General features: G+C 39.4%; 1 protein-coding gene across 2 annotated transcripts in view; it reads right to left on the bottom strand.

The window, feature by feature from the left end:
• Positions 1-26,414, bottom strand: part of BABAM2 (BRISC and BRCA1 A complex member 2) — a 406,860-nt gene that overhangs the window by 243,917 nt on the left and 136,529 nt on the right. For both annotated transcript variants that reach the window (XM_066266796.1, XM_066266797.1), the window contains exon 6: positions 17,632-17,706. In XM_066266796.1, coding sequence (XP_066122893.1) covers positions 17,632-17,706 — 75 coding nt within the window. The remainder of the gene's footprint in view (positions 1-17,631; positions 17,707-26,414) is intronic.

Here is a 26,414-nt window from a genome sequence, read left to right as displayed (position 1 = left end):
GGCTTGCCTGGTCAAGGCACATATAGAAGTTGATGCTTCCTATTTCTCCTCACACCTTTCTCTCTTTCTCTCTCTCTCTCTCTCTCATCTCTAAAATGAATAAATAAAAATTAAAAAGGATCACTAGGGTTTCATGATCCCCTTCTTCTTCACCTTGGCCTCTTAGCTACTGCCTAGTCCCAGGTACAATAACCAATGCTAGATACGTTGTCAATAGCTCCAAATAAACACTTCTGGTTTTGGGCAAGTAACTTGAACGTCTATGGACTTTACTTTATTCTTAGTCAATTAAATAAATTCTCTAGGAAAAGATGAAAGAGGAGGGGCATCAGAGCTGGGAGGGAGAGCAGGAGCAAAGTGATAGCACTGGGAAATAGCACTGGGAATTCTCACAGCACCAGCAGGACAGTAAAGAGATGCCTGTTTCAGATAATTGCACGGGCTGGGAAGCAATGTAAAACAGTGCTGCATGGACAGGCAGGCTTTGGAAGTGATTATCTGTTTCAAGAGGAACCACTATTTCTTTTAAAGGGAGATTAAAGGCCCTGGCCGGTTGGCTCAAGGGTAGAGCGTCAGCCTGGTGTGTGGATATCCCAGGTTCGATTCCCAGTCAGGGCACACAGAAGAAGCGCCCATATGCTTCTCCACTCCTCCTCCTCCTCTCGCTTTTCTCTCTTTCTATTTCTCTCCTGCAGCCAGAGGCAGATTTAACGGCAAGCGCACTTGGGCATGCGCCCTGGACCCCAACTTCTGAAGGGCCCTGAAAAACCCCAACTTTATACTTTTTTCTAATATGAGGGGCCCAATATCTTCTTCTGCATCTGAGGCCTCAACCAACCTTAATCTGCCTCTGCCTGCAGCCATGGCTCAATTGGAGCAAGGTGTCCCCAGGTGCTGAGGATGGCTACATGGCCTCTGCCTCAGGCACTAAGAAGAGCTCGGCAGAGCATCAAGGGGCTTGTCATGTGGATCCTCACTGGGGCACATGCAGAGAAGCCTGCCTCTCTGCCTCCCCTCCTCTAACTGAATAAAGTAATAATACTAATAATAAATAAAATTTAAAAAATTTTTTTAAAGAGAATATTAAAGTAGACTACTCTGAAAGTAATATTGCAGAGATAGGGCATAGGAGGGAATAAGGCCATGGTAATAAAACAGGAAGCTAATCCAGAGAAAAAGAAGCTAAGACTACCTGCTTAATGAAGTCAAATCATTCTCCAAGCATTCAAGATCTTTCCAACTTCTCCTTCATCATTCTCTAGCAAAAAATTTCTCTTCCATCCTAGATTACTATCTGCTCCCTATTTTCAGTATGTCCACAGAGTCCCATTACTAATGACTTGATCATCTACACCTTCACTGCAACCTCTGCCCACAACAAACCTGGTCACAGAGATACAGACATCTCTCCAGTCCCAATCAGCACAACAAGACACAGCTGAAAACAAGAAGTGGGGAGGAGGGGCAGTAACTCAGGTCTCCATGGAGATCTGAGATACACCTCCCCCTACTGAAGCTGAGAAAGCAACCCACCCCCAGAGAGATTAACTGGCAGAAGAGGACTTCAGAGCCTCAGGTCACACCCACCGCATTCCTGGATACCAGTTCAAATAAGCCCCCTGCTGAGATCAGCAAACAAGACAATCACCTGTTAAGAAAACAAATCAAGACTTCAAAGCAGCCCGAATCCTAAAATGGATTACAAATAATAGCTGATGCCAACCCAAGAAAACTTAGAAACAACACAAGCAAAAACTAGAGGCAGACAACACCAAGCCTAGACTCAACCAGCTCTACAAAGAAAATACCCAGACACCCAGGCACAATGAGAAGACAAAGAAGTTTAATCCAAATGAAACCACAAGAGAGCCCTTCAGGAGATGAACTGAGTTATATGGAAATAATCAAACTTTGGATGCAGAGTTTAAAATAATGATTGTAAGGATGCTTAGGGATCTTAGAACAACAATGGATGGTCATCACGAACACCTAAATAAAGAAATAGCAAGTATAAAAAAGGATATTGAAATATTAAAAAAGAATCAGTCGGAGATGACAAATACAATATCAGAAATGAAGACCACAATGGAAGGAATTAAAAACAGGATGGATGGAGCTGAGGATCGAATCAGCGAGTTGGAGGACAACTGAAATGAAGGCATGAAAGCAGAGAAGAAAAAAGAAAAGAGACTCAAAAAGTCTGAGGAAACTCTTAGAGAGCTCTGTGACAACATAAAGAGAAATAACATCTGCATCATAGGGGTTCCTGAAGAAGAAGAGAAAGAACAAGGGATAGAGGCTTTATTCAATCATATCATAGCTGAAAACTTCCCTAAATTAATGCAGGAGAAACTCTCACAAATTCAAGAAGCACAGAGAACTCCACTAAAAAGAAACCCAAAGAAACCTACACCAAGACACATCATAATTAAAATACCAAAGCTAAGTGATAAAGAGAAAATATTAAAAGCTGTAAGAGAAAAAAAGGCTATCACCTACAAAGGAGCCCCCATAAGGATGACATCAGACTTCTCAACAGAAACACTTAAAGCCAGAAGGGAATGGCAAGAAATATTCAAAGTAATGCAGAACAAGAACCTACAACCAAGACTACTTTATCCAGCAAGGCTATCATTTAAAATTGAAGGAGAGGACGTCAGAGTAATGGCGGAGTAGGAAGCGATACCGATAAATCTCCCCCAAACCTAAACAAGATCTTCAACCAGAAACAGAAAAACCTATCCTTGGAGCCTCCAGATGTTTCACAATACACCCAAAGATGTCATTAAGGAAGAGAAAATCAAATATCATGGATACAAAAGAAAGAGAGGTAACACAGATAGAAGAGGAAAAATCTATGGAGAAAAAATTTAATATATTGGAAACCTTGGAGTTAAATGACAGAGAATTCAAGATAGAAATCCTAAAAATACTCAGAGATATACAAGAAAACACAGAAAGGCAATTTAGGGAGCTCAGAAAACAACTCAATGAACACAAAGAATATATGTCCAAGGAAATTGAAACTATAAAAACAAATCAAACAAAGATGAAAAACTCAATTCACGAGCTGAAAAACGAGGTAACAAGCTTGGCTAATAGAACAGGCCAGATAGAAGAGAGGATTAGTGAAATAGAAGACAAGCAACTTGAGGCACAACAGAGAGAGGAAAAAAGAGACTCAAAAATTAAAAAAAATGAGATAGCCCTACAAGAATTATCTGACTCCATCAGAAAGAATAACATAAGAATAATAGGTATAGCCTGACCAGGCGGTGGCGCAGTGGATAGAGCGTCGGACTGGGACGCAGAGGACCCAGGTTCGAGACCCTGAGGTTGCCAGCTTGAGCAAGGGGTTACTCAGTCTGCTGAAGGCCCACGGTCAAGGCACATATGAGAAAGCAATCAATGAACAACGAAGGTGTCGCAATGAAACTGATGATTGATGCTTCTCATCTCTCTCTGTTCCTGTCTGTCTGTCCCTATCTATCCCTCTCTCTGACTCTCTCTCTGTCCCTGTAAAAAATAAATAAATAAAAATTTAAAAAAAAAAAAAAAAAGAATAATAGGTATATCAGAGGGAGAAGAGAGAGAAAATGGAATGGAGAACATACTCAAACAAATAATAGATGAGAACTTCCCAAGCCTGTGGAAAGAACTAAAGCCTCAAATTCATGAAGCAAACAGAACTCCAAGTTTTCTTAGCCCCAACAAACCTACTCCAAGCCACATCATAATGAAATTGGCACAAACCAATGGCAAAGAAAAAATTCTCAAGGCAGCCAGGGAAAAGAAGAATACAACATATAAAGGAAGGCCCATTAGACTATCATCAGATTTCTCAGCAGAAACCCTACAAGCTAGAAGAGAGTGGACCCCAATATTTAAAGTCCTGAAAGAGAGGAACTTTCAGCCACGAATACTATACCCATCAAAGCTATCCTTCAAATATGAAGGAGAAATAAAAACATTCACAGATACAGAAAAGATGAGGGAATTTATCATCAGAAAACCCCCACTCCAGGAATTACTAAAGGGGATTCTCCAATCAGATACAAAGAACAAAAAAAAAAAATAAAGCCACAAGTAAAAGCTCCAAGAAGAACACAATAAAACCAAATTTAAACTGTGACAACAACAAAAAGAAAGGGGGGAGAGGATGGAGATTAACAGTAGCAAAGGACGATGGAGTGCAAAAGTACTCACAAAATAGTGCGCTACAATGAACAGGGTAGGAACCCTTTTCATTACCTAAAGGTAACCACCATTGAAAAAACCACCACAGAAGCACATGAGATAAAAAAGATAGCAACAGTGGAAAGATGTATGGAATACAACCAAATAAAAACAAAAGATAAAAAAACGAAAGAGAAGGATCAAACAAGACACAAAACTAACAGAAAGCAAGATATAAAATGGCAATAGGGAACTCACAAGTGTCAATAATTACACTAAATGTAAACGGATTAAACTCACCAATAAAAAGACACAGAGTAGCAGAATGGATTAAAAAAGAAAATCCAACTGTATGCTGCCTACAGGAAACGCATCTAAGTAACAAGGATAAAAACAAATTCAAAGTGAAAGGCTGGAAAACAATACTCCAAGCAAATAACATCCAAAAAAAAGCAGGTGTAGCAATACTCATATCTGATAATGCTGACTACAAGACAACAAAAGTACTCAGAGACAAAAATGGCCATTTCATAATGGCTAAGGGGACACTGAATCAAGAAGACATAACAATTCTTAATATATATGCACCAAACCAAGGAGCACCAAAATATATAAGACAGCTACTTATTGACCTTAAAACAAAAACTGACAAAAATACAATCATACTTGGAGACCTCAATACACCACTGACGGCTCTAGATCGGTCATCCAAACAGAGAATCAATAAAGACACAGTGGCCTTAAACAAAACACTAGAGCACCTGGATATGATAGACATCTACAGGACATTTCATCCCAAAGTGACTGAGTATACATTTTTCTCCAGTGTACATGGATCATTCTCAAGAACTGACCATATGTTGGGCCACAAAAACAACATCAGCAAATTCAGAAAAATCGAAGTTGTACCAAGCATATTTTCTGATCATAAAGCCTTGAAACTAGAATTCAACTGCAAAAAGGAGGAAAAAAATCCCACAAAAATGTGGAAACTAAACAACATACTTTTAAAAAATGAATGGGTCAAAGAAGAAATAAGTGCAGAGATCAAAAGATATATACAGACTAATGAAAATGACAATACGACATAGCAGAATCTATGGGATGCAGCAAAAGCAGTGATAAGAGGGAAGTTCATATCACTTCAGGCATATATGAACAAACAAGAGACAGCCCAAGTGAACCACTTAACTTCACACCTTAAGGAACTAGAAAAAGAAGAACAAAAACAACCCAAAACTAGCCGAAGAAAGGAGATAATAAAAATCAGAGCAGAAATAAATGAAATAGAGAACAGTAAAACTATAGAAAAAATTAATAGAACAAAGAACTGGTTCTTTGAAAAGATCAATAAAATTGACAAACCCTTGGCAAGACTTACCAAGGAAAAAAGAGAAAGAACTCATATAAACAAAATCCAAAATGAAAGAGGAGAAATCACCACGGACACCATAGATATACAAAGAATTATTGTAGAATACTATGAAAAACTTTATGCCACTAAATTCAACAATCTAGAAGAAATGGATAAATTCCTAGAACAATACAACCTTCCTAGACTGAGTCAAGAAGAAGCAGAAAGCCTAAACAGACCTATTAGTAGAGAAGAAATAGAAAAAAACATTAAAAACCTCCCCAAAAATAAAAGTCCAGGACCTGACGGCTATACCAGCGAATTTTATCAAACATTCAAAGAAGACTTGGTTCCTATTCTACTCAAAGTCTTCCAAAAAATTGAAGAAGAAGCAATACTTCCAAACACATTTTATGAGGCCAACATAACCCTCATACCAAAACCAGGCAAGGATGGCACAAAAAAAGAAAACTACAGACCAATATCTCTAATGAATACAGATGCTAAAATACTAAACAAAATACTAGCAAATCGAATACAACAACATATTAAAAAAATAATACATCACGATCAAGTGGGATTCATCCCAGAATCTCAAGGATGGTTCAACATACGTAAAACGGTTAACATAATACACCATATCAACAAAACAAAGAACAAAAACCACATGATCTTATCAATAGACGCAGAAAAGGCTTTCGATAAAATACAACACAATTTTATGTTTAAGACTCTCAACAAAATGGGTATAGAAGGAAAATATCTCAACATGATAAAGGCCATATATGATAAACCATCAGCTAACATCATATTAAATGGCACTAAACTGAAGGCTTTCCCCCTTAAATCAGGAACAAGACAGGGTTGTCCACTCTCTCCACTCTTATTTAATGTGGTACTAGAGGTTCTCGCCACAGCAATCAGACAAGACAAAGAAATAAAAGGCATCCATATCGGAAAAGAAGAAGTAAAGGTATCACTTTTTGCAGATGATATGATCCTATACATCGAAAACCCCAAAGAATCCACAAAAAGACTACTAGAAACAATAAGCCGATACAGTAAGGTCGCAGGATACAAAATTAACATACAGAAGTCAATAGCCTTTCTATATGCCAACAATGAAACAATTGAGAATGAACTCAAAAGAATAATCCCCTTCACGATTGCAACAAAAAAATAAAATACTTAGGAATAAACATAACAAAGAATGTAAAGGACTTATATAATGAAAACTATAAACCATTGTTAAGAGAAATTAAGAAAGATATAATGAGATGGAAGAATATACCTTGTTCTTGGCTAGGAAGAATAAATATAATCAAGATGGCTATATTACCCAAAGCAATATACAAATTTAATGCAATTCCCATCAAAATTTCAATGACATTTTTTAAAGAAATAGAGCAAAAAATCATCAGATTTATATGGAACTATAAAAAAACCCCGAATAGCCAAAGCAATCCTAAAGAAAAAGAATGAAGCTGGGGGCATTACAATACCTGACTTCAAATTCTATTATAGGGCCACGACAATCAAAACAGCATGGTATTGGCAGAAAAATAGACACTCAGACCAATGGATCAGAATAGAAAGTCCAGAAATAAAACCACATATATATAGTCAAATAATTTTTGATAAAGGGGCCAACAACATACAATGGAGAAAAGAAAGCCTCTTCAATAAATGGTGCTGGGAAAACTGGAAAGCCACATGCAAAAGAATGAAACTGGACTACAGTTTGTCCCCCTGTACTAAAATTAACTCAAAATGGATCAAAGATCTAAACATAAGACCTGAAACAATAAAGTAGATAGAAGAAGACATAGGTACTCAACTCATGGACCTGGGTTTTAAAGAGCATTTTATGAATTTGACTCCAAAGGCAAGAGAAGTGAAGGCAAAAATTAATGAATGGGACTACATCAGACTAAGAAGTTTTTGCTCAGCAAGAGAAACTGATAACAAAATAAACAGAAAGCCAACTAAATGGGAAATGATATTTTCAAACAACAGCTCAGATAAGGGCCTAATATCCAAAATATACAAAGAACTCATAAAACTCAACAACAAACAAACAAACAATCCAATAAAAAAATGGGAAGAGGACATGAACAGACACTTCTCCCAGGAAGAGATACAAATGGCCAACAGATATATGAAAAGATGCTCAGCTTCATTAGTTATTAGAGAAATGCAAATCAAAACTGCAATGAGATACCACCTCACTCCTGTTAGATGAGCTATTATTAACAAGACAGGTAATAGCAAATGTTGGAGAGGCTGTGGAGAAAAAGGAACCCTCATACACTGTTGGTGGGAATGTAAAGTAGTACAACCATTATGGAAGAAAGTATGGTGGTTCCTCAAAAAACTGAAAATAGAACTACCTTATGACCCAGCAATCCCTCTACTGGGTATATACCCCAAAAACTCAGAAACATTGATACGTAAAGACACATGCAGCCCCATGTTCATTGCAGCATTGTTCACAGTGGCCAGGACATGGAAACAACCAAAAAGCCCGTCAATAGACGACTGGATAAAGAAGATGTGGCACATATACACTATGGAATACTACTCAGCCATAAAAAATGATGACATCGGATCATTTACAGCAAAATGGTGGGATCTTGATAACATTATACGAAGTGAAATAAGTAAATCAGAAAAAAACAGGAACTGCATTATTCCATACGTAGGTGGGACATAAAAGTGAAACTAAGAGACATTGATAAGAGTGTGGTGGTTACGGGGGGAGGGGGGAAAGGGAGAGGGAAAGGGGGAGGGGGAGGGGCACAAAGAAAACTAGATAGAAGGTGACAGAGGACAATCTGACTTTGGGTGATGGGTATGCAACATAATTGAAAGACAAGATAACCTGGATTTGTTGATCTTTGAATATATGTAACCTGATTTATTGATGTTGCCCCATTAAAAAAATAAAATTATAATTAAAAAGAAAAATTGAAGGAGAAATAAAAAGTTTCCCAGACAAAAAAAAACTCAAGGAATTCATTACAACCAAACCAATGCTGCAGGAAATGTTAAGGGGCATGGTGTAAACAGATCAAAGTGGGAAAAGAATATAGCAAAAGAGGAATACAGCTTTAAAGAATAAAATGGCAATAAGCAACTACATGTCAATAATAACCTTAAATGTAAATGGATTAAATGATCCAATCAAAAGACATAGGGTAGTTGCATGGATAAGAAAACAGGACCCGTACATATGCTGTCTACAAGAGACACACCTTAAAACAAAAGATGCACATAGGTTGAAGGTAAAAGGATGGAAAAAAAAACATTTCACGCAAATGGAAATGAAAAAAAAAGCTGGGGTAGCAATACTTATTATATCAGACAAAATGGACTTTAAAACAAAGAATATAGTAAGATATAAAGAAGGCCACTACATAATGATAAAGGGAGCAATCCAACAGGAAGATATAACTGTTATAAATATCTACGCACCTAATATAGGAGCACCTAAATATATAAAGCAGACTTTGATGGATATAAAGAGCGAGATCAACAGCAACACTATAATAGTAGGGAATTTTAATACCCCACTAACATCACTAGACAGATCCTCAAGAAAGAAAATTAACAAAGAAACAGCAGACTTAAAAGACACACTAGATCAACTCGATTTAATAGATATCTACAGAACTTTTCACCCTAAAGCAGCAGAATATAAATTCTTTTCAAGTGCTCATGGTACATTCTCTAGGATAGACCACATGTTAGGGCACAAAAGTGGTCTCAACAAATTTAAGAAGACTGAAATCATATCAAGCACTTTCTCTGATCACAATGGCATGAAACTAGAAATCAACCACAACAGAAAAACTAAAAAATTCTCAAACACATGGAAACTAAATAGCAGGTTGTTAAATAACGAATGGATCAAGAATGAAATCAAAGAAGAAATAAAACCTATGCCTCTTTAAAGGTCTAGTTTATGCCTAAACTTGGTAAAAAATGTTTCCCTAACCATTCCAATCCATAACAATCTTTACATTTTTAAAGACCTACTGTACCTGTAGCATACAAATTAGTGCTTCACTATTTTTAAATCAATTTTTATTAACTATATTTTATCAGCTATATTGTAAGGTATTTGGAAACAAAGATTATCCTTGTATTTCTTCTTTTGCTTGGCTAATCCTCTACGGATTCCAGCATCACTTTAAGTCAAAATCAGTATTTCGAGGTTCTACACTGTGCTGCACTCAAGAACCAAGCCAAGCCTGTTCTGGACATTCTGTCGCTGTTGCCACAAGCAGCTCAGGATGCTGGGCAGGAGGTGCAGTGCTTCCCAGTTCAAGGTTCTCCGCCAATCATCCATGGGTCATACTGAGATCCCCTTAATATCACTCCAGACCGGTTTATGTTGGATCTCCATTTAGGTGTTTCCTCAAGTTCATTTATTTTCTCTACCTCAAGGCAGAGGTAAGGAGTCTTAGCTTCCCATTTTGACTACTAAAATTAAAATAATCTCGTAATCGAGTATTTCTTGCAGCAGTGTAGTGTGTTGGAAAGACCATTGCCTTTAAAGCCAGGGAGATCTGCATCCAAATTACAGTTCCACAGATTGCTACCTAAACCACGTATATAATTTAGTCTCCGGAGTCCTTACCTATTTAAAATAAAAAGTAAAAAAAAAAATAGGCCCTGACCGGTTGGCTCAGCGGTAGAGCGTCGGCCTGGCATGCGGGGGACCCGGGTTCGATTCCCGGCCAGGGCACATAGGAGAAGCGCCCATTTGCTTCTCCACCCCCTCCTCCTTCCTCTCTGTCTCTCTCTTCCCCTCCCGCAGCCAAGGCTCCATTGGAGCAAAGATGGCCCGGACGCTGGGGATGGCTCCTTGGCCTCTGGCTCAGGCGCTAGAGTAGCTCTGGTCGCGGCAGAGCGACGCCCCTGGAGGGGCAGAGCATCGCCCCCTGGTGGGCAGAGCTTCGCCCCTGGTGGGCGTGCCGGGTGGATCCCGGTCGGGCGCATGTGGGAGTCTGACTGTCTCTCCCCATTTCCAGCTTCAGAAAAATACAATAAAAAAAAAAGGAGGGGGGAAATCACCTCATAGAATTAAAAATTTTAAATAAGATAATGCATATAAAGCACCTAGTCCAGTTCCTACAAACAGCATTTACTCAACACAAATTAGTTCTTTTCCCTCACATTTCTACTCTTCAAACCTTGTTACCACCAGTACCCATGATAAATAAAGCTAGACGCACTAGAGAAGGCTGTGGTCATCACATTGTTGACACAATAAACCCATTTACATCTGATTTTATTAAGCCAACGTAGAAATCTATAGCTTCTGCTTAACCCCGACTGCATATTACAGTTACCTGGGGGATCTTTTAAACTCCAAGGATACTTGGTCCTCACCTCCAAAGATTCCAACCTCACTGACTTGAGGTAGGGCCAGGGTATGAGTGCAGCCCAGGTGGAGAAGCACTACTTCACAGTTTACTGGGATCATTCAGAGTTAAATGGAACCCCTGGGACCCTTGAAACTCCTTGCCCACTTTTACAATTTTCCCTAGACAAGACTATACAGCATGAAGGCAATCTCCCCAAATTTACTTTGGCTCCTCAGACTCCTAAAATAATCTCAGGGAACCAAGCTACTTCGGATGCATCTCTATCATTTAACATGACCACAATTCAAGGTGAAAAATGGCCATTAAGTCTCCAACGAGATCCTGGTGTATCACACATCCAGTGAAAAACAAGAACACATGCTCAGGAGCAAATATAAAAATATATTTTCTATGCCCCAGAATACCTGAAAAGCTAGGTCTAAACTGCTCTCTCTACAAGATTATACATTAGTTATCTTTCAGTTAGTGGCTCCAGTCACAAATTTAGCAGCCTCATGAACAGAAAATATGATTTAATTTTATGTATCAACTTGACAGGGCTAAGGGATGTCCCCATAGCTGGTAATGATTATTTCTGGGTGTGTGTGAGGGTGTTTGTGGAAGAGATCAGCACTGGCATCAGTGACCCAGTAAAGATCTACTCTCACCAGTGGGAGTGGGCATCACTTCTCCTTAGGGACACAATTAAGACATAAAACCACAGAGTGCGTTTGTAATTTCTCTCTCCCCTGCTCTTCTTCCCTCTTCTCCTCTCCCCTCCTCTCCTGACCTTGAACATCAGAATTCCTGGTTCTCCAGCCTTCAGACTCCATGACTTATATACCAGCATCCTACCTTTCCCTGGTTCTCGGGCCTTCAAACTTGGACCAAATTAAACCATTAGCTTTCCTGGTTCTCCAATCGGCAGGTGGCCCATTGTGGGGCCTCCTGGCCTCCGTAAGCCTGTGAACCAACTCTTACATATCATATCCTACTGGTTCTGTTTCTCTGGAGAACCCTGACTAATGCAAAATAGTTCCCTAGTTAAAAACCAGTGTCTCTACATCTGAAGTTGAAATGTGATGTTCATTCCTCTATGGCTATCAGATTCCAGCAATCGGTGACCACCCTGTGCTGTGAGGACTTGTACCTTATCTACCTGAGGTGCTCTTCAGAACACTCTTCTGCAGCCCACCTGGCTATCAGACTGCTGTGGCCAATACACAGAAGTATTCTGTTTGGTCTGTAGTTTTTTAAAAAATGTATTTATCCATTGTCATCATTTAAAAAGCAAGTATTTTTCATTCATATTAAAAAAAATCTCAGGAGCCCTGAGATTCTGGACTCCTTTTAATAACATCTGCATATCTGGCAATGTTAGGCCCATCCTCTCACATGGAAACAACTCTACAGCTGAGTAGCAGCTCTGCCTTCGATGAGCTGGCTCTCTCCAGTTCTCGCTATTCCCTGCTGTATCATACCAAGCAAATTCACTCCTCAGTACCTGCCTGGTCCTGTGAGCACCTGCATTTGCTCACTGAGGTTTGCTTAGAAAGCAAACTAACAGGTGAACCTGCCAGCCAGTGTTGGCTGCGGAGGCAGCTCCTGCACAGGATACCTGCACACAGGACCCTGGATGCTCTCCTTCATATTAATGACCTTAGGCCATGCAGGATTCTAATATGGATATCACTCTGAGAGTCCCTGCCTGTCCTAGGCCCCTGAGCCTGACTTAATAGCCTGACCTTCATTCCTGCCTTGTGCCCCTGTTTGACACCGTGTCCCACTCCCTGCACTGAGTGTGTCGGCACTGGTCAGTACAGCCACAGTACCTTCCAGGGAAAGATGAGAAAAATGAGAACCTCATCTTCTGACACACGATGTTAATAGCTTTTAACCCTCAACTATTTCCATTCAGTGTCATGATTCAGACACCACAGTGGGACCAAACTGCAGTGAGCAATCCATCAAGATGAACAGTCTCACATGTGATGTTAAATGATGCAAAAAAAAGAAAAACTCTACAAGTCCAAGTACTTCAGTCACAGTAACTTGGTTGTAGTCCTGCTTCTGGGGTGGGCTCAGGCTTACCAGTACCTGGTTTGAGACCCTCAAGCAATTATTTAGACTATTGCAATGACTAAATGTTTAGTGTCCCACCCCCCCAAATTCATATGTTGAGTCTTAATCTCCAATATGGTGGTATTTAGAGAAGAGCCTTGGAAAGGTAACAGGTCGTATAAGTGGATACCTCATGAATAAGATTAGGGGCCTTATAGAAATAACACCAGAGAGATCTCTTTCTTGGCCATGTAAGAATACAGTGAGAAGATGAATCTGCTGGTGACTTACTTGATCACGGACTTCTCAGACTCCACAAATGTCAGAAATAAATGCCTGTCGTTTAAGCCACCTAGTATATGGTGTTTTTGTTACAGCAGCCCGAACTGATTAAGATAACTATAGGAACAATTGTGGTCTTATCAAACAAAAAAAGTTGCAAGGTTGTGTTTCAGCAGGAAATACTAGTATTTAGCCTTCTAGTTTACTGAGATCCAGCAATTTTCCTAGATATTTCTATATAATGATGCTGAACAGAGTCCTAACTACAGAATTTTAAATTCACCATATTCTGAATAAAGCTGGCTCATTATTTTAATTCAAACACATATCATGTTTACAAGCAAGCTTCACCCTTCCCCCAAACACTATATTCTTAGTCTCTGACTACTTCTTGTCTGGATGATAAAAATTTTACTAAACAATTAAAATATTTCCTGTTATCTCACAATGGAGCATGGTTTTACAGGAAAAAAAATGCTTTCTTAGCATCATATTCTCAGGCTTAATAATTCTCAGAAAAACAATACAGGCAGGGCTATACAAAGTCAATTTTCATCACATCATAAAGAAAATTAAAAGTAGCATCTTTTAACTACTAGCTCATCCTTAAGAGAAAATACACATGTATAAAACCATCTTCCTTTGGTTTAGTAACTGCAGTGAATACCTACACTTTTAACATTTCAATGACCCCCCTTAATTCTGGGGACACTATTTCTTCCCATGGTATCCAGTTAAGAAAGCTCAGGGGTTTGCATGTGGGCCCAATCGGACAGATGTGACAAAGTTGGTCTATGCCCAATGTGGGAGCTGCTTCCCGCTATGTGCACTTTGCAAGCAGAGGATTTGTACATTTCTCATTAAATTTAAATTAGCTTGTGCTGGGTTTCTAATACCCAAACAAAAGGATCCTAATTAATGTGAAAGTATTTTTTACTGACTGAGTTTTTATATAAATGATTTATCTCACCCTTTGCCTTACCTCAGTCAAGAATAAAATTCAGACACTGAAGTCATGACTCAATTTCAGAAAAAATTTACTCTATCCCTTGTAAGAATCATATACAGCAGTGGTTCTCAACCTTTCTAATGCCGTGACCCTGCAATACAGTTCCTCATGTTGCGGTGACACCAAACCAAAAAATAATTTTGGTGGCTACTTCATAACTATAATTTTGCTACAGTTATGATTCAGAATGTAAATACCTGATATGCATTATGTATTTTCCGATGGCTTTAGGCGACCCCACCGGGGTCGCGACCCATAGGTTGAGAACCACTGATATACAGTATGCTTATGGTATAATATTAAGCAAAATCATGATCACTATGTTTTTAATGGATTTTCATTCTAACATCAAAAATGTATTAGTAGATATAAAATAGGTACATTTGGACATAAAACATAATATGAGTGGATGATGGCTTCATCATAGTGTAATAAAATCTCACTACAGCAAGTCAGTAGGGTGTGTGGTCCAACTCCACATTTGTCAATGTTTAGAAGTCTGCTTTACCTTTCATTTCTTTAGGATGTTAAGGTAAAATGCACTTGTCCTGGTAAAGAGTATCCTAACCCTAGAAATCTGAGGAGTTTATTTTAGGATTTAGACTGTCAGTCATAAAACTGGTGATTAGATTAGAAGCATCCAAATGCAAATAGTATATTAAGCAGTTCCCAATGCAAACTCTGTTAAAGAGCACAGCCAATGTCCCAAGGTTATGATTCAACAAACTTGAGGAACTGAAATCTTAAAACTCTCAACAGATATTCTGGATTACTTCGGGTATACAGGTAGGTTTGGGTGGGGGGGGGGAGTTCCCTTTTTTTTTTTTTTTTTTTTTTTTTTTTGGCTTTTGTTTCGTTTTTAGTGACAGAGAGAAACAGACAAGAAGAGAGAGAGATGAGAAGCATCAATTTGTAGTTGCATCACTTTAATTGTTCATTGATTACTTCTCATACTGCCCTGACCCTCGAGAGGTCAGGGCTCAAGCCAGTGACCTTGGGCTTCAAATCAGTGACCACGAGGTCATGTTGATGATCCCACGCTCAAGCCCGATGAGCCTGTGCTCACGCCAGCAACCTCAGGGTTTCAAACCTAGGAGCTCAGTGTCCCAGGTCGAGGCTCTATTCACTGCACCCCCACTGGGCAGTCAGGTTTTGTGGGCATTTTTTTAACTGTGTTGGGGATATTGAAATACTAGATAAGGTGACAAAAATCACAAGATCTTGGGATTTAATGTTTTCTTTTTTTTTTTTTATTGAATGTATTGGGGTGACATAAAAATTATATAGGTTTAGGTAAGTATTCTTTATTTATGTATAACTATTGTTTTGTGTATACAAGAGTTTCTGATATTTTGGTCCTTATCATTCTACTCTTTGCAGGAACAAAAGATCCAGAAAGACATCAGTGCTTCAATGTAGCCGTTTCATCTACAAGAGAAAAATCATTTCATAGTATTTTATTTCAGGGGCTTCCCAATTTTGCTAACTAGGTTCAACTTTCTTATTTGACTGGCAAAGAAAGTAAGGCCATAATATAAAGTTAGAACTCAGAATAGAAAATGGGAACTTTTTATTTTCAAGAGAAAAATATTAGATTATGATTCAAGAAAGCATTTTTTTCCTTTGATCCTCAAGACCATGAGCAGAGGCAATATCAAGTTCAAATAACAGGACAACCAATCAAACTGATAGGGCCCAGCAAATCAAAACAAAGATACTGTAACTATAAATTATGGAGCAAAGTGATTATATAAATATTATTACACCTGGTTTTAAATAAAATGAAATAGAGTTTTAACTGGAATATATGAAGGTCAATGAGTCTGTGATTTAAGAGTTTCCAAGGAAACTGCTTGCTATTCTAACAGAGCAGAGTAATTGCTGAATCCAAATTAATTATGCTTAGTTATCACAGATCTAATACATATATCTTCCACAACAGGAGTGTGGAGAAACTAATAAAAATTGCTAACTTCCATTCTCACTTGGACTTCACAACCCTTGATACACAGAAAACTAGTCAGCAAGAAATTAAAAATTAAAGTTTAATGAAGCAAAACACTCTGATGTTTTACATATAAATGTAAACATATAAAAAATCCAATGTGAAACATATTTAAAAAGTGCTTCCTGCCTGACCAGAAAGTGCTTCCTGCCTGGCGCAGTGGATAGAGCATCAGACTAGGATGTGGAGGACCCAGGTTCAAGACCCGGAGGTCGCCAGCTTGAGCGCAGGCTCATCTGTTTTGAGCAAAGCTCACCAGCTTGGACCCAAGGTCGCTGGCTTTAGCAAGGGGTTACTCGGTCTGCTGAAGGCCCACGGTCAAGGCACATATGAGAAAGCAATCAATGAACAACTAAGGTGTTGCAACGAAAAACTGATGATTGATGCTTCTCATCTCTCTCCATTCCGGTCTGTCTGTCCCTATCTATCCCTCTCTCTGACTCTCCATAAAAAATAAATAAATAATGCTCCCTAATCTTTTCTATGGTGTCTAGTTTATATTGCACCAGTCCACAGTTCCAATCATTATCAAGATGAATATCTAATACACTAACTACTACAATATGCAGAAAAATTGTACAAGGATTCTGTCTTCTCTCTAGACTGTTATAAATATTGTTAACTCTCTGAACACCGTCAGATTAGGAAGGCAGAACTTCTTCTTACATTAGACTAAAGCTATATAACCACAGGTTGAAATCTGGAACTCAGGGCAGTCACAACAAAAATCCACATCGACTATGAAGCTACTAGGCCTTTGTCTCCAGGTATGCCGTTCAAAACTTGCTCCCTGGTCCATTTACTTTCTTTCTCACTAACCACACGCCATAGCCTGGTCACTCGCACTTCTTGTTTTCGCTACAAAGCATTGTCAGGTCCCTCCCCAAGCCACACCTTGCCAGCATTACATTTTAAAGAATGCCATATGCACTGGCCTAACTTGATTCTCGGGTCTTTCCAGGACAGGCCAACCATGAAGGTGCCTGAGATCAGCAGCTGGCATAAAGAAAGAAAAGAAAATGCCCTTTAGCAGAGCATAGTTAACATGCAGCCCGACTAAAAGGCAGAAAGCTTATTAGACATTTCTATCAGAGCCTTTCATTCCAAAAAGGTTATTAACTAAAGGTATTTTTTTCTAAAGTTAATTTACTTATACTAATTTTATCTTATAAGAAAATAAGTATTTCAAAATTACTTTTAGGGTTACTATTTCAGCTTTTAGGTAACAAAGGAACTTAATGGATTTTCACGCAATATTTTAATAAAACTCATCACCTGAACAAATGTTGATAAACAAACCATAAATATTCAGTTAAATAATTACTTAAAAAGCTCATTCATAATCTCATATTGACAATTACATATTTTTTACCTTGAGAAGGTATGTGGGAATATTACTGAAATCCACCGGTAACTTCAAGAGGAAACGAGCTGAAAATTCACCAGTCTGTAGAAAGAAAGGTATAATAATAAGATTAAAGTTAAAAATAGATTGTGACCTGACAATTATAGCCAAGACCACAGTTCAACCTGTTCAAAACATAGGCCTCTTCAGTTTGGGTAAAGCAACATGAAACAAGAAAAGAAGGATGAAAAAGTAGGGGAGGATCAAAAAAAGTATTAAATTTTAAGTTACTAAAAAGTACAATTAGAATTTTTAAAATCCGTATTATACATGCAATACAATTATAATGCAGTAGTATTACCTTTTGAGTTTTTATTAATATAAAAGAAATACTTGAAAAAAAAGTAATACTTTAATGTATGATTTTTTAAAAAGTCAAACAGAGACAGACCTGACCCTTCAATTCTTTTGTTTTTACTAAAACATGCAGACCACTTCACTAATCCAGGGGTGAGCAAAAGTAGGTTAATCATAATAAATAATAATACAATAACTAATAAATAATAATACAAGAATGAACTGTTTCGTGTACTCACACCTATAAACCTACTTTATATATCCACCTTGTATTTATAACCCATAGGTTCATGACACATGTCACCAGTCTTTATTGTCTTTCTAGAAGTACACACAAAGGTCAAACTTCTACCCATTTAAAGCAGAACATCAGTGGATACCCCAAATAAAGATATAAAACATTTAACTAAACTATAAATACCTTCCATTTTTAAAGGGAACACTCATATTAAAAAGCTTCCCTCTAAATTTTTATAAAGGCTAAAAAATCATAATTTTAAAAAACTATGTCACAGTCTAGAGGCAGGGTTTTCCGACTGGGCTATGCAGACACCTAGGGGTTCCAAGGGAAGTTTTGCAAAGGCGACAAAGCCTCTCTCACAGTGAGCCTGCAGCTCAGCTTGGGATTTTGATATATTGTTTGAACAAAGAACTCCAGGGATAATCTAGAACTACTCTAAAGAACCTCTAACCTTTTTTCTTTTCTTTAAGTGAGAGACAGACAGATAGACAGGAAGGGAGAGAAATGAGAAGCATCAACTTGTTGTGGCACGTTAGCTGTTAATTGATTGCTTTCTCATATGCACCTTGACGGAGGGGGGGGGAGCTCCAGCTGAGCTAGTGATCCCTTGCTCAAGCTAGCAACCTTTGGGCTCAAGCCAGCAACCTTGGAGTCACGTCTATGATTCCACGCTCAAGCCAGCAATTTTGTGCTAGAGCTAGCGAGCCTGTGCTCAAACCAGATGAGCTCACACTCAAGCTGGTGACCTTGGGGTTTCGAATCTGGGTCATCAGCATCCCAAGTCAACGCTCTATTCACTGCACCCCCACCGGGTCAGGCAGATCTTGATACTTTTCAAATTGTGACTACTAAAGAGCTCCCAGTATCTCCACTCCTGTCCCCCCTTATAAAAACAAGCATCTCAAACCCCCCCCCAATACATCTTTAAAAGTAGTATGCATTTACAGGACTTGTATGGACGAATGGCCAAGCACACAGAAGCACATATACACACTTCTCACAGCAGCAAGCACCACTCCTTTCTACAAACACCCTAGCAACTAGCTTCAAGGTCCTGGCCCTTATTTTAAAATGCTGACCTAAAACTTTGAAAATGCAAACAGAAATATAAACCTTGAGCTCAAAAGATCACAATGATAACTACCATCTGCATAGTTGTTTGCTGTCTGTTTTATTGCTTACATCTTTTAACTTACATCGACCTTTGGCTCAGGACAGAGCACTTCACCAACCCTGTGACAGGACAGGCAGAATGAGAGAACTGAATGAACTGAATCAAAGCTGATTCAAATAAACTGAATCAAAGCCACCAGGAATGCCAACAGTGAGAAACAGCACTAATCCTTACAGCTGAGTGGCTGGACTCAGTATGAAACATCATATTTACAGGCTACTCAAAACCCAACACTTGAGAGAATAGTTAAGAGCCACTTAAGGGTGTACAAACAACTCATGGGGGCAGGGGAAGGTCTTTGAAAGATCCTAATAAAATTCTTACCTTCTGTTATAGTCCAAGATTATAGAGCAGGTGTGGCTTTGGTATTATGTTAAGCTCCTAGAACTAACATAAGCTTCTGGAACTCCAGAACTAACATATGCTGTAAAGTGTGATCCTTTGGACCTAAGAGACTGTTTTGAAGTAAAAGAGGTCATAGTTTAAAAAGAGTAAGTATAGGGGTAACATAAAAAGTACAGAGTTAAATGGGAGCTTTTAAGAGGGACACCTAGCCCAGTGGGAGTTTGGTGGAGGATACTGGAAGAACAGAAAAGTCTTCCTCATATAAAGAACAAAATAAACAAAATAGAAACAGACTCACTGATACAGAGAACAGACTGACAGCTATCAGAGGGGAGAAGGATCAGAGGGCTGGGTGAAAAAGGTAAAGGGATTAAGCAAAAACAAACAAAAAAAACAAACTCATGGACACAGACAGCAGTGTGGTGATTGCCAGAGGGAAAGGAGGGGCAGCTGGGAAAGGATAGAGGGAGGAGAGATGGTGATGGAGGAAGACCTGACTTGGGGTGGTGAGCACACAGTGCTTTTACAGATGATGGATTACAGACCTGTACACTGAAAGCCTATATGATTTTATTAACCAATGTCACCCCAATAAATTCAATTTAAAAAAATTGTAAGTTTTCACTTATGCTGGCCTGTATTGGTGCAGTGGATAGAACATTGACCTGGAATGCCAAGGTCGCTGGTTCAAAGCCCTGACCTTCCCCTGTCAAGTAACATACGACTGGCAATCAATAAACAACTAAAGTGAAGCAACTATGAGTTGATACTTCTCACTCCCTGTCTCTCTCTCTCCTATCTCTGTAAAATCAATAAAAATAAAATCTTTTTTTTAAAAGTCTTCTTTAGTGCTGTGTCCAGTGCTTGAGGAAGGACATCCATTAAAAGAATATACATCCTCAACAACTGTCCCCTTCCTCTTTCTCCTATATTGTGGGGCAGATAAAATATATCATGCTCGCTTTGTTAAAGATGGCGCTGCCTACGTGGAGGCCCATCGCCCAGGTGATATTAATGTGTGTTGGGGGCGGGCTGTGGCAGGCAGAATCCTTGTAGCCTGGGGCTTGGTTTTAGGACTAAGCCTTTCCCACTCTTTTTGATGTGGGGTGGTGCAATCCCATCATGCCCCAGATAAGTGAATTTGTATTAAAGACTTCCCTATTTTGTATATTGGATTAAAGGTTTTGATTTCTACACTATAAAATGGAGGCAGAATGGGAGCTTGCTCTCTCGGTTCCTGAAATTACCATTAGAGAGCAGAGAAAGGCCACGTGGAAGAGAGGAGAAGCAGCCAAGATGGCAGAGTGCTGAAGGAAAAGCCAGTTTGTGCAGAGAGAAGGAAATGGGGAACAGAGGTGAATAAAGTCTGGTGAGTTAGAAACGTTTGATTCTAAGAAACTCGGATAAGTCAGTAGCTTTGTGAGCACTGAATGTGAGTGGGTTTTGGAGCCCAGTGTGTGTTTTTACTTGCACACCGGGTGCAAGCTAGGATTAAAGATAATGGCCCATCAGTTTTTGACTCCATTGTTTCTTTACCGACTGTCCGAATCCATTGCGAACCTGCATGGGCCAGGTGGCTGTGATGGTGGCCATGGCCACTGGCTTTACATATATAATCAATTTTTTTCCTCTTTACCCACTCACTCCCATCAGCAAGCACACATTCTTTTAAAAAGTCTTTCTTGATTTCATATTTCTCAGGTCCTATCTCATTTCTCTGTTCTACTTTAAAGAATAATCAGAATAATCTCCTATAAAGAATTGGTCTACCCTGACCAGGCGGTGGCGCAGTGAATAGAGCGTCGGACTGGGATGCAGAGGACCCAGGTTCAAGACCCCAAGGTCGCCAGCTTGAGCACGGGCTCATCTGGTTTGAGCAAGGCTCACCAGCTTGAACCCAAGGTTGCTGGCTCAAGCAAGGGGTTCCTCGGTCTGCTGTAGCCCCACAGTCGAGGCACATATGAGAAAGCAATCAATGAACAACTAAGGTGTCGCAATGAAAAACTGATGATTGATGCTTCTCATCTCTCTCCATTCTGGTCTGTCTGTCTCTATCTATCCCTCCCTCTGACTTTCTCTCTGTGTCTCTGTAAAAAAAAGAATTGGTCTATATCTGAGGTCTAAATTTCCTCGTTTATTCTCTCTTAAACCCTTTCTAGTCAGCTTTTTCTCCCAACCACACTACCAAACCAGCTTATCAATGACCTCCCCATTGCCAACCCAATGTCATTTCTCAGAATATTGCTTATTCTATCAGCAGCGATCGACACAGCTAATCACATTCTTCACCTGGTTTCCAGGATCCCACTCTGTTGGTTCTTCCCTGCTTCACTGGCCTCCCCTCTCAGGCCAAAACCCTCAGAACCATCCCTGACTCCTCTCTTTCTTTCTTTCATCCACATTCAAAGTGGAACAAACCCTGCTGACTCTACCTTCAATTTCTATCCTCAATCCACCACTTCTCTCCACCTCCACAGCCACCCGACCTGAGCCACAGTGATTTTGACCCAGGGTAACTACAATCACCCCTCACTGCTTCAGTTCTCGTTCAACCTGCGGTTTATTCCCATCACCACAGGCAAGGGGTTACTTTCAACACACTAGTCAAATTAGGACCCTCCTTTGCTCAAGACTCTCAAATGGTAGGGAGTTAGCTCCTTTATAGAGTAACCTGACAGGGTAAAAATTGAGCAAAGATATGAAAGAGGTAAAAAAGCAAACCATGTGAAATGTGGCGGAAAGACACCCCAGGCAAAAAGAATAGCAAGTGTAAAAATAAAAAGGGTTGATGCAGGAATGTGCCTAGATGTTCAAGAGAGAGAGGAGGGAGGTCATTGTCACTTAGAGCAAGCAAGCAATGGTACTGATCTACGGTTACCCAGAAACCCTTCTCCATAATATGAGCTATTCCCAGCCCCTGTAGAATGTGCAACAATCTTTCATAAAACCAGTGAACGCTGAAATGGCTACCACAACTGTGTGGACATTTGTTAAATCACTTCTGTAGATGTTGAGACAGGTTTTAAAAAGCACCGAGGAATTAGATGAGGTTGGCTGAACAGACAATAAGTCAAACTCAATTCACTACCCAATCATTTTCAAGTTTTAGAGGCATACAGCCTACGAAGCAGTAAGAAGCCATTTCTACCTCCTAGTCTAAAATGTCAATCTGTAGATTCAAGTGGCAATCTCAAAAAGTCACAAAAGGAGTGAAATGAGGGATTTAATTTTTTTTAAGAATTCTTGTACATATAAGGTAATGAGAAAAATAACTGCATATTTAGCACTTGGACTCATTTGAACTGCTAGTTATTTTAGTCCATGCACTGAATTTTAGCTCTTTTGCCCTTTTTTAGTTTGTATAATACATTTTTATTTTACCAGCTATTTTACACCAATACTCTTTTTAAAATGCTCAGATGATCCCTACTTTATCCCTCCTCAAAATGTTAATCCTAGATCTTGTATAAATTTATGTTTGACAACAGACTGATGTATACAACTAAATTTATAGTAAATGAAACTTAATACTGTGAAAAGAATTTGGCCTAATAGAAACCATAACAAGTGCTTTATGATCTCCAACTGTCAAGCCTACTATACATTCCTTATTTTGCTACTAAAGACTAAAGAAAACTTAGCACTTGTTTCTAATAGCATCGGAAACATCAGAAGCTAAGAGTTCAGCTTTCAGTTCTACCTGATTTTCCTTGTGACCTGTAAGCTAACCTTCCCCTGTGAAACAGTCAATGGTGGTATAAAACACTTCTTACTGTAAAATTGGGGCTATAAACATGACAGGAGGAGCAAAACATACGTGAGACTCCTTTCTGAGTTCTAACAATGACTTTTCCTGTATTTTTATATTTGAAGTTCCAACAGTTATTCAAGAAATTTATGGTCAGTCTGTTGTAACATCAAAGATGGCTTCCATAGCAATCTTCCCTGTAAGCTGAACAGGAGACATTTAGATGCAGCCAAGTGAACAGAATAATTTTATTTTCTTGTCAATCCTCGGTCAAATCTTGTCTTGGATAGATGTAGAAAATTATCTGACCTATGACTGTTAAAATGTCAGCCGTTCTGCCAACTGCCTGGATGGCAGTATCCCCAGCATTAGCAACAAATATGTGCGTCCTTCCTCTTCTGAAGTTACAGTACATTGGCAAGTAACTTAAACTAACAAGACCACGTTTTGGCAATTAATTAGGTCTAAGCTTTGCTCCTGGTAATAGCAATTGTGTCACAGTTCTCTCCCCCTTTTAGAAGGCACCTTATGCAGAATGGATTCCAAACCCAGGTTGCTCAGCTAAAAAATTGTACTTTCTTCTTTTGAAACTGTTCCCTGTCAACAAACAAGTATTCATCTGAAATTAACTGCTCTTACCACTTAGATAGCTAAAAGCTGAGAAATGCTCAAGGGTGACTATAATTTGAGCTTGGTGACAATTTGGTAAGGGAGATTCTTCAAATGGACTCTGACAACCAACAGCCTAAGTCTGGAGACTGTTCCTTGGCAAGTGCATAATTATCTACTACAAGCAAAAAGAAAAGCCAAAGTCAGGCTAATGAGAACATCCAGTACTCTACAAAAGGCTTTCTAAGTTCTATTATTTCATTATCCCTAAAACCCTGTTCAGTAGATCAAATTCATTTTTACCTATTTTAGAAATGAGAAAACTGAGGCTTAGAATAATCAAGAAACTTGCCTAGAGTAATTGAGAGAGAATAAAGACTCAGTGCTCAACCTAAGGCCCAGGATGTATTCATCTATCATGATGGATTCATCTAGTTTAAGAATTTAAAAGGGCACTCTACAAATATAATGAGTAATAGAAATGACATAGTCAACATGACAAAAGGGGAAAACCCCTACAACCAGGAATACTCTACACAGCATGGTTATCATTACAAATTGAAAGAGAGATCCAGAGCCTAACCAGGCGGTGGCACAGTGGATAGAGCGTTGGACTGGGATGCAAAGGACCCAGGTTCGAGACCCCGAGGTCGCCAGCTTGAGCGTGGGCTCATCTGGTTTGAGCAAAGCTCACCACCTTGGACCCAAGGTCGCTGGCTTGAGCAAGGGGTTACTTGGTCTGCTGTAGCCCCATGCTCAAGGCACACATGAGAAAGCAATCAATGAACAACTAAGGTGTTGTAACAAAAAACTAATGATTGATGCTTCTCATCTCTCTCTGTTCCTGTCTGTCTGTCCCTGTCTATCCCTCTCTCTGACTCTCTCTCTCTGTCTCTGTAAAAAAAAAAAAAAAGAGATCCAGAACTTCCTAGACAAGCAAAAGTTAAAGGAGTTCATCACTATACTAACATACAAGAAATGTTAAAGAAAATTCTTCAAGTGGAAATAAAGGTCTGGCAATTTGGTTCTGTGGTAGAGCATTGGCCTGGCACGCAGATGATCCAGGTTAAATTCCTGATCAGGGCACTCAGGAGAAGTGACCATCTGCTTCTCCACCCCTCTCTCTCCTCCTTTTCTCTTTCTCTCTCTTCCCCTCCTGCAGCCAAGACTCAACTGATTTGAGTGCATCAGAGGATGGCTCCATAGAGCCTCCACCTCAGAAACTAAAAATAGGTCGGTTGAGTGCATCAGAGGATGGCTCCATAGAGCCTCCACCTCAGAAACTAAAAATAGGTCAGTTGCGAGCCTGGCCCCAGATGGGCAGAGCATCAGCCCCAGATGGGGGTTGCCAGGTGTATCCTGGACAGAGAACATACAGAAGTCTATCTCCCTTCCTCTCATGTAGAAAAAGAAAAATAAAATAAAATAAAAGGCCAAATCTCAAAATAAGAAAACATATAAAAGAAAAGAAATCTCACTAGTAAAGGCAAACATATAGTAAAAGTAAAAAGTAGACCTATCATTTATAAAGCTAGTATGAAAACAATTAAAATGGCACTAAGGACATACCTATCAACAATAACTTTAAATGAAAGTGGACTAAGTGCTACATTCAAATGACATAAGGTAGCTGACTGTTCCAGGTGTTTTTATATAACAGTGAACAGAACAAAGATGCTGCCCTCACAGAGTTTTATCTTCCAGTGGGGAGAGACAAACAATAGGAATAGTAAGTGTGTAGGCTGCTTCTAAGTGGCTGTCAACCATCCCTGGCAGCCTCACTTTATGTCATCCCTCCCCTGTGTGTAGACTGGACTTAACAAACAGACTGTAGCAAACGAGATAAGACATCATGTCTAAGGTTAGGTCAGAAAGGTTGACTTCCTTCTAGCTCACACCGTCTCACTTTCCCAACTGACTTCTCTGACAAGGTCAACTGTCATCTTACAAGCTGCACTGTGGAGAGGCCTGGGAAGTGGCAAGGCACCAAGGGCAGCAACAGCCAGCACTGAACCGAGACCCCCTCCTCAACACCCCACAAAGAACTGAATGGTACCAACAACCACATGCACGAGCTCAGAATGGAGTCATCTCCAGTTGAGTCCTGAGATGACTGCAGCCCTAGCCAATACCTGAGCGCACCAGTAAGAGACCCTGAAGCAGTCTCCAGACTCTTGACAAACAAAAGCTACGGTGACAAATGTTAGTCTAAACCAGTGGTCCCCAACCCCCGGGCCGCTGACTGGTACCTGTCCGTGGGCCATTTGGTACCGGTCCGCAGAGAAAGAATAAATAACTTACATTATTTCCATTTTATTTATATTTAAGTCTGAATG

Source organism: Saccopteryx bilineata, chromosome 3 (genome assembly GCF_036850765.1).
Source record: "Saccopteryx bilineata isolate mSacBil1 chromosome 3, mSacBil1_pri_phased_curated, whole genome shotgun sequence".
In the NCBI taxonomy this organism is placed as follows: Eukaryota; Metazoa; Chordata; class Mammalia; order Chiroptera; family Emballonuridae; genus Saccopteryx; species Saccopteryx bilineata.
This window is presented reverse-complemented; position numbering and strand designations above follow the sequence as displayed.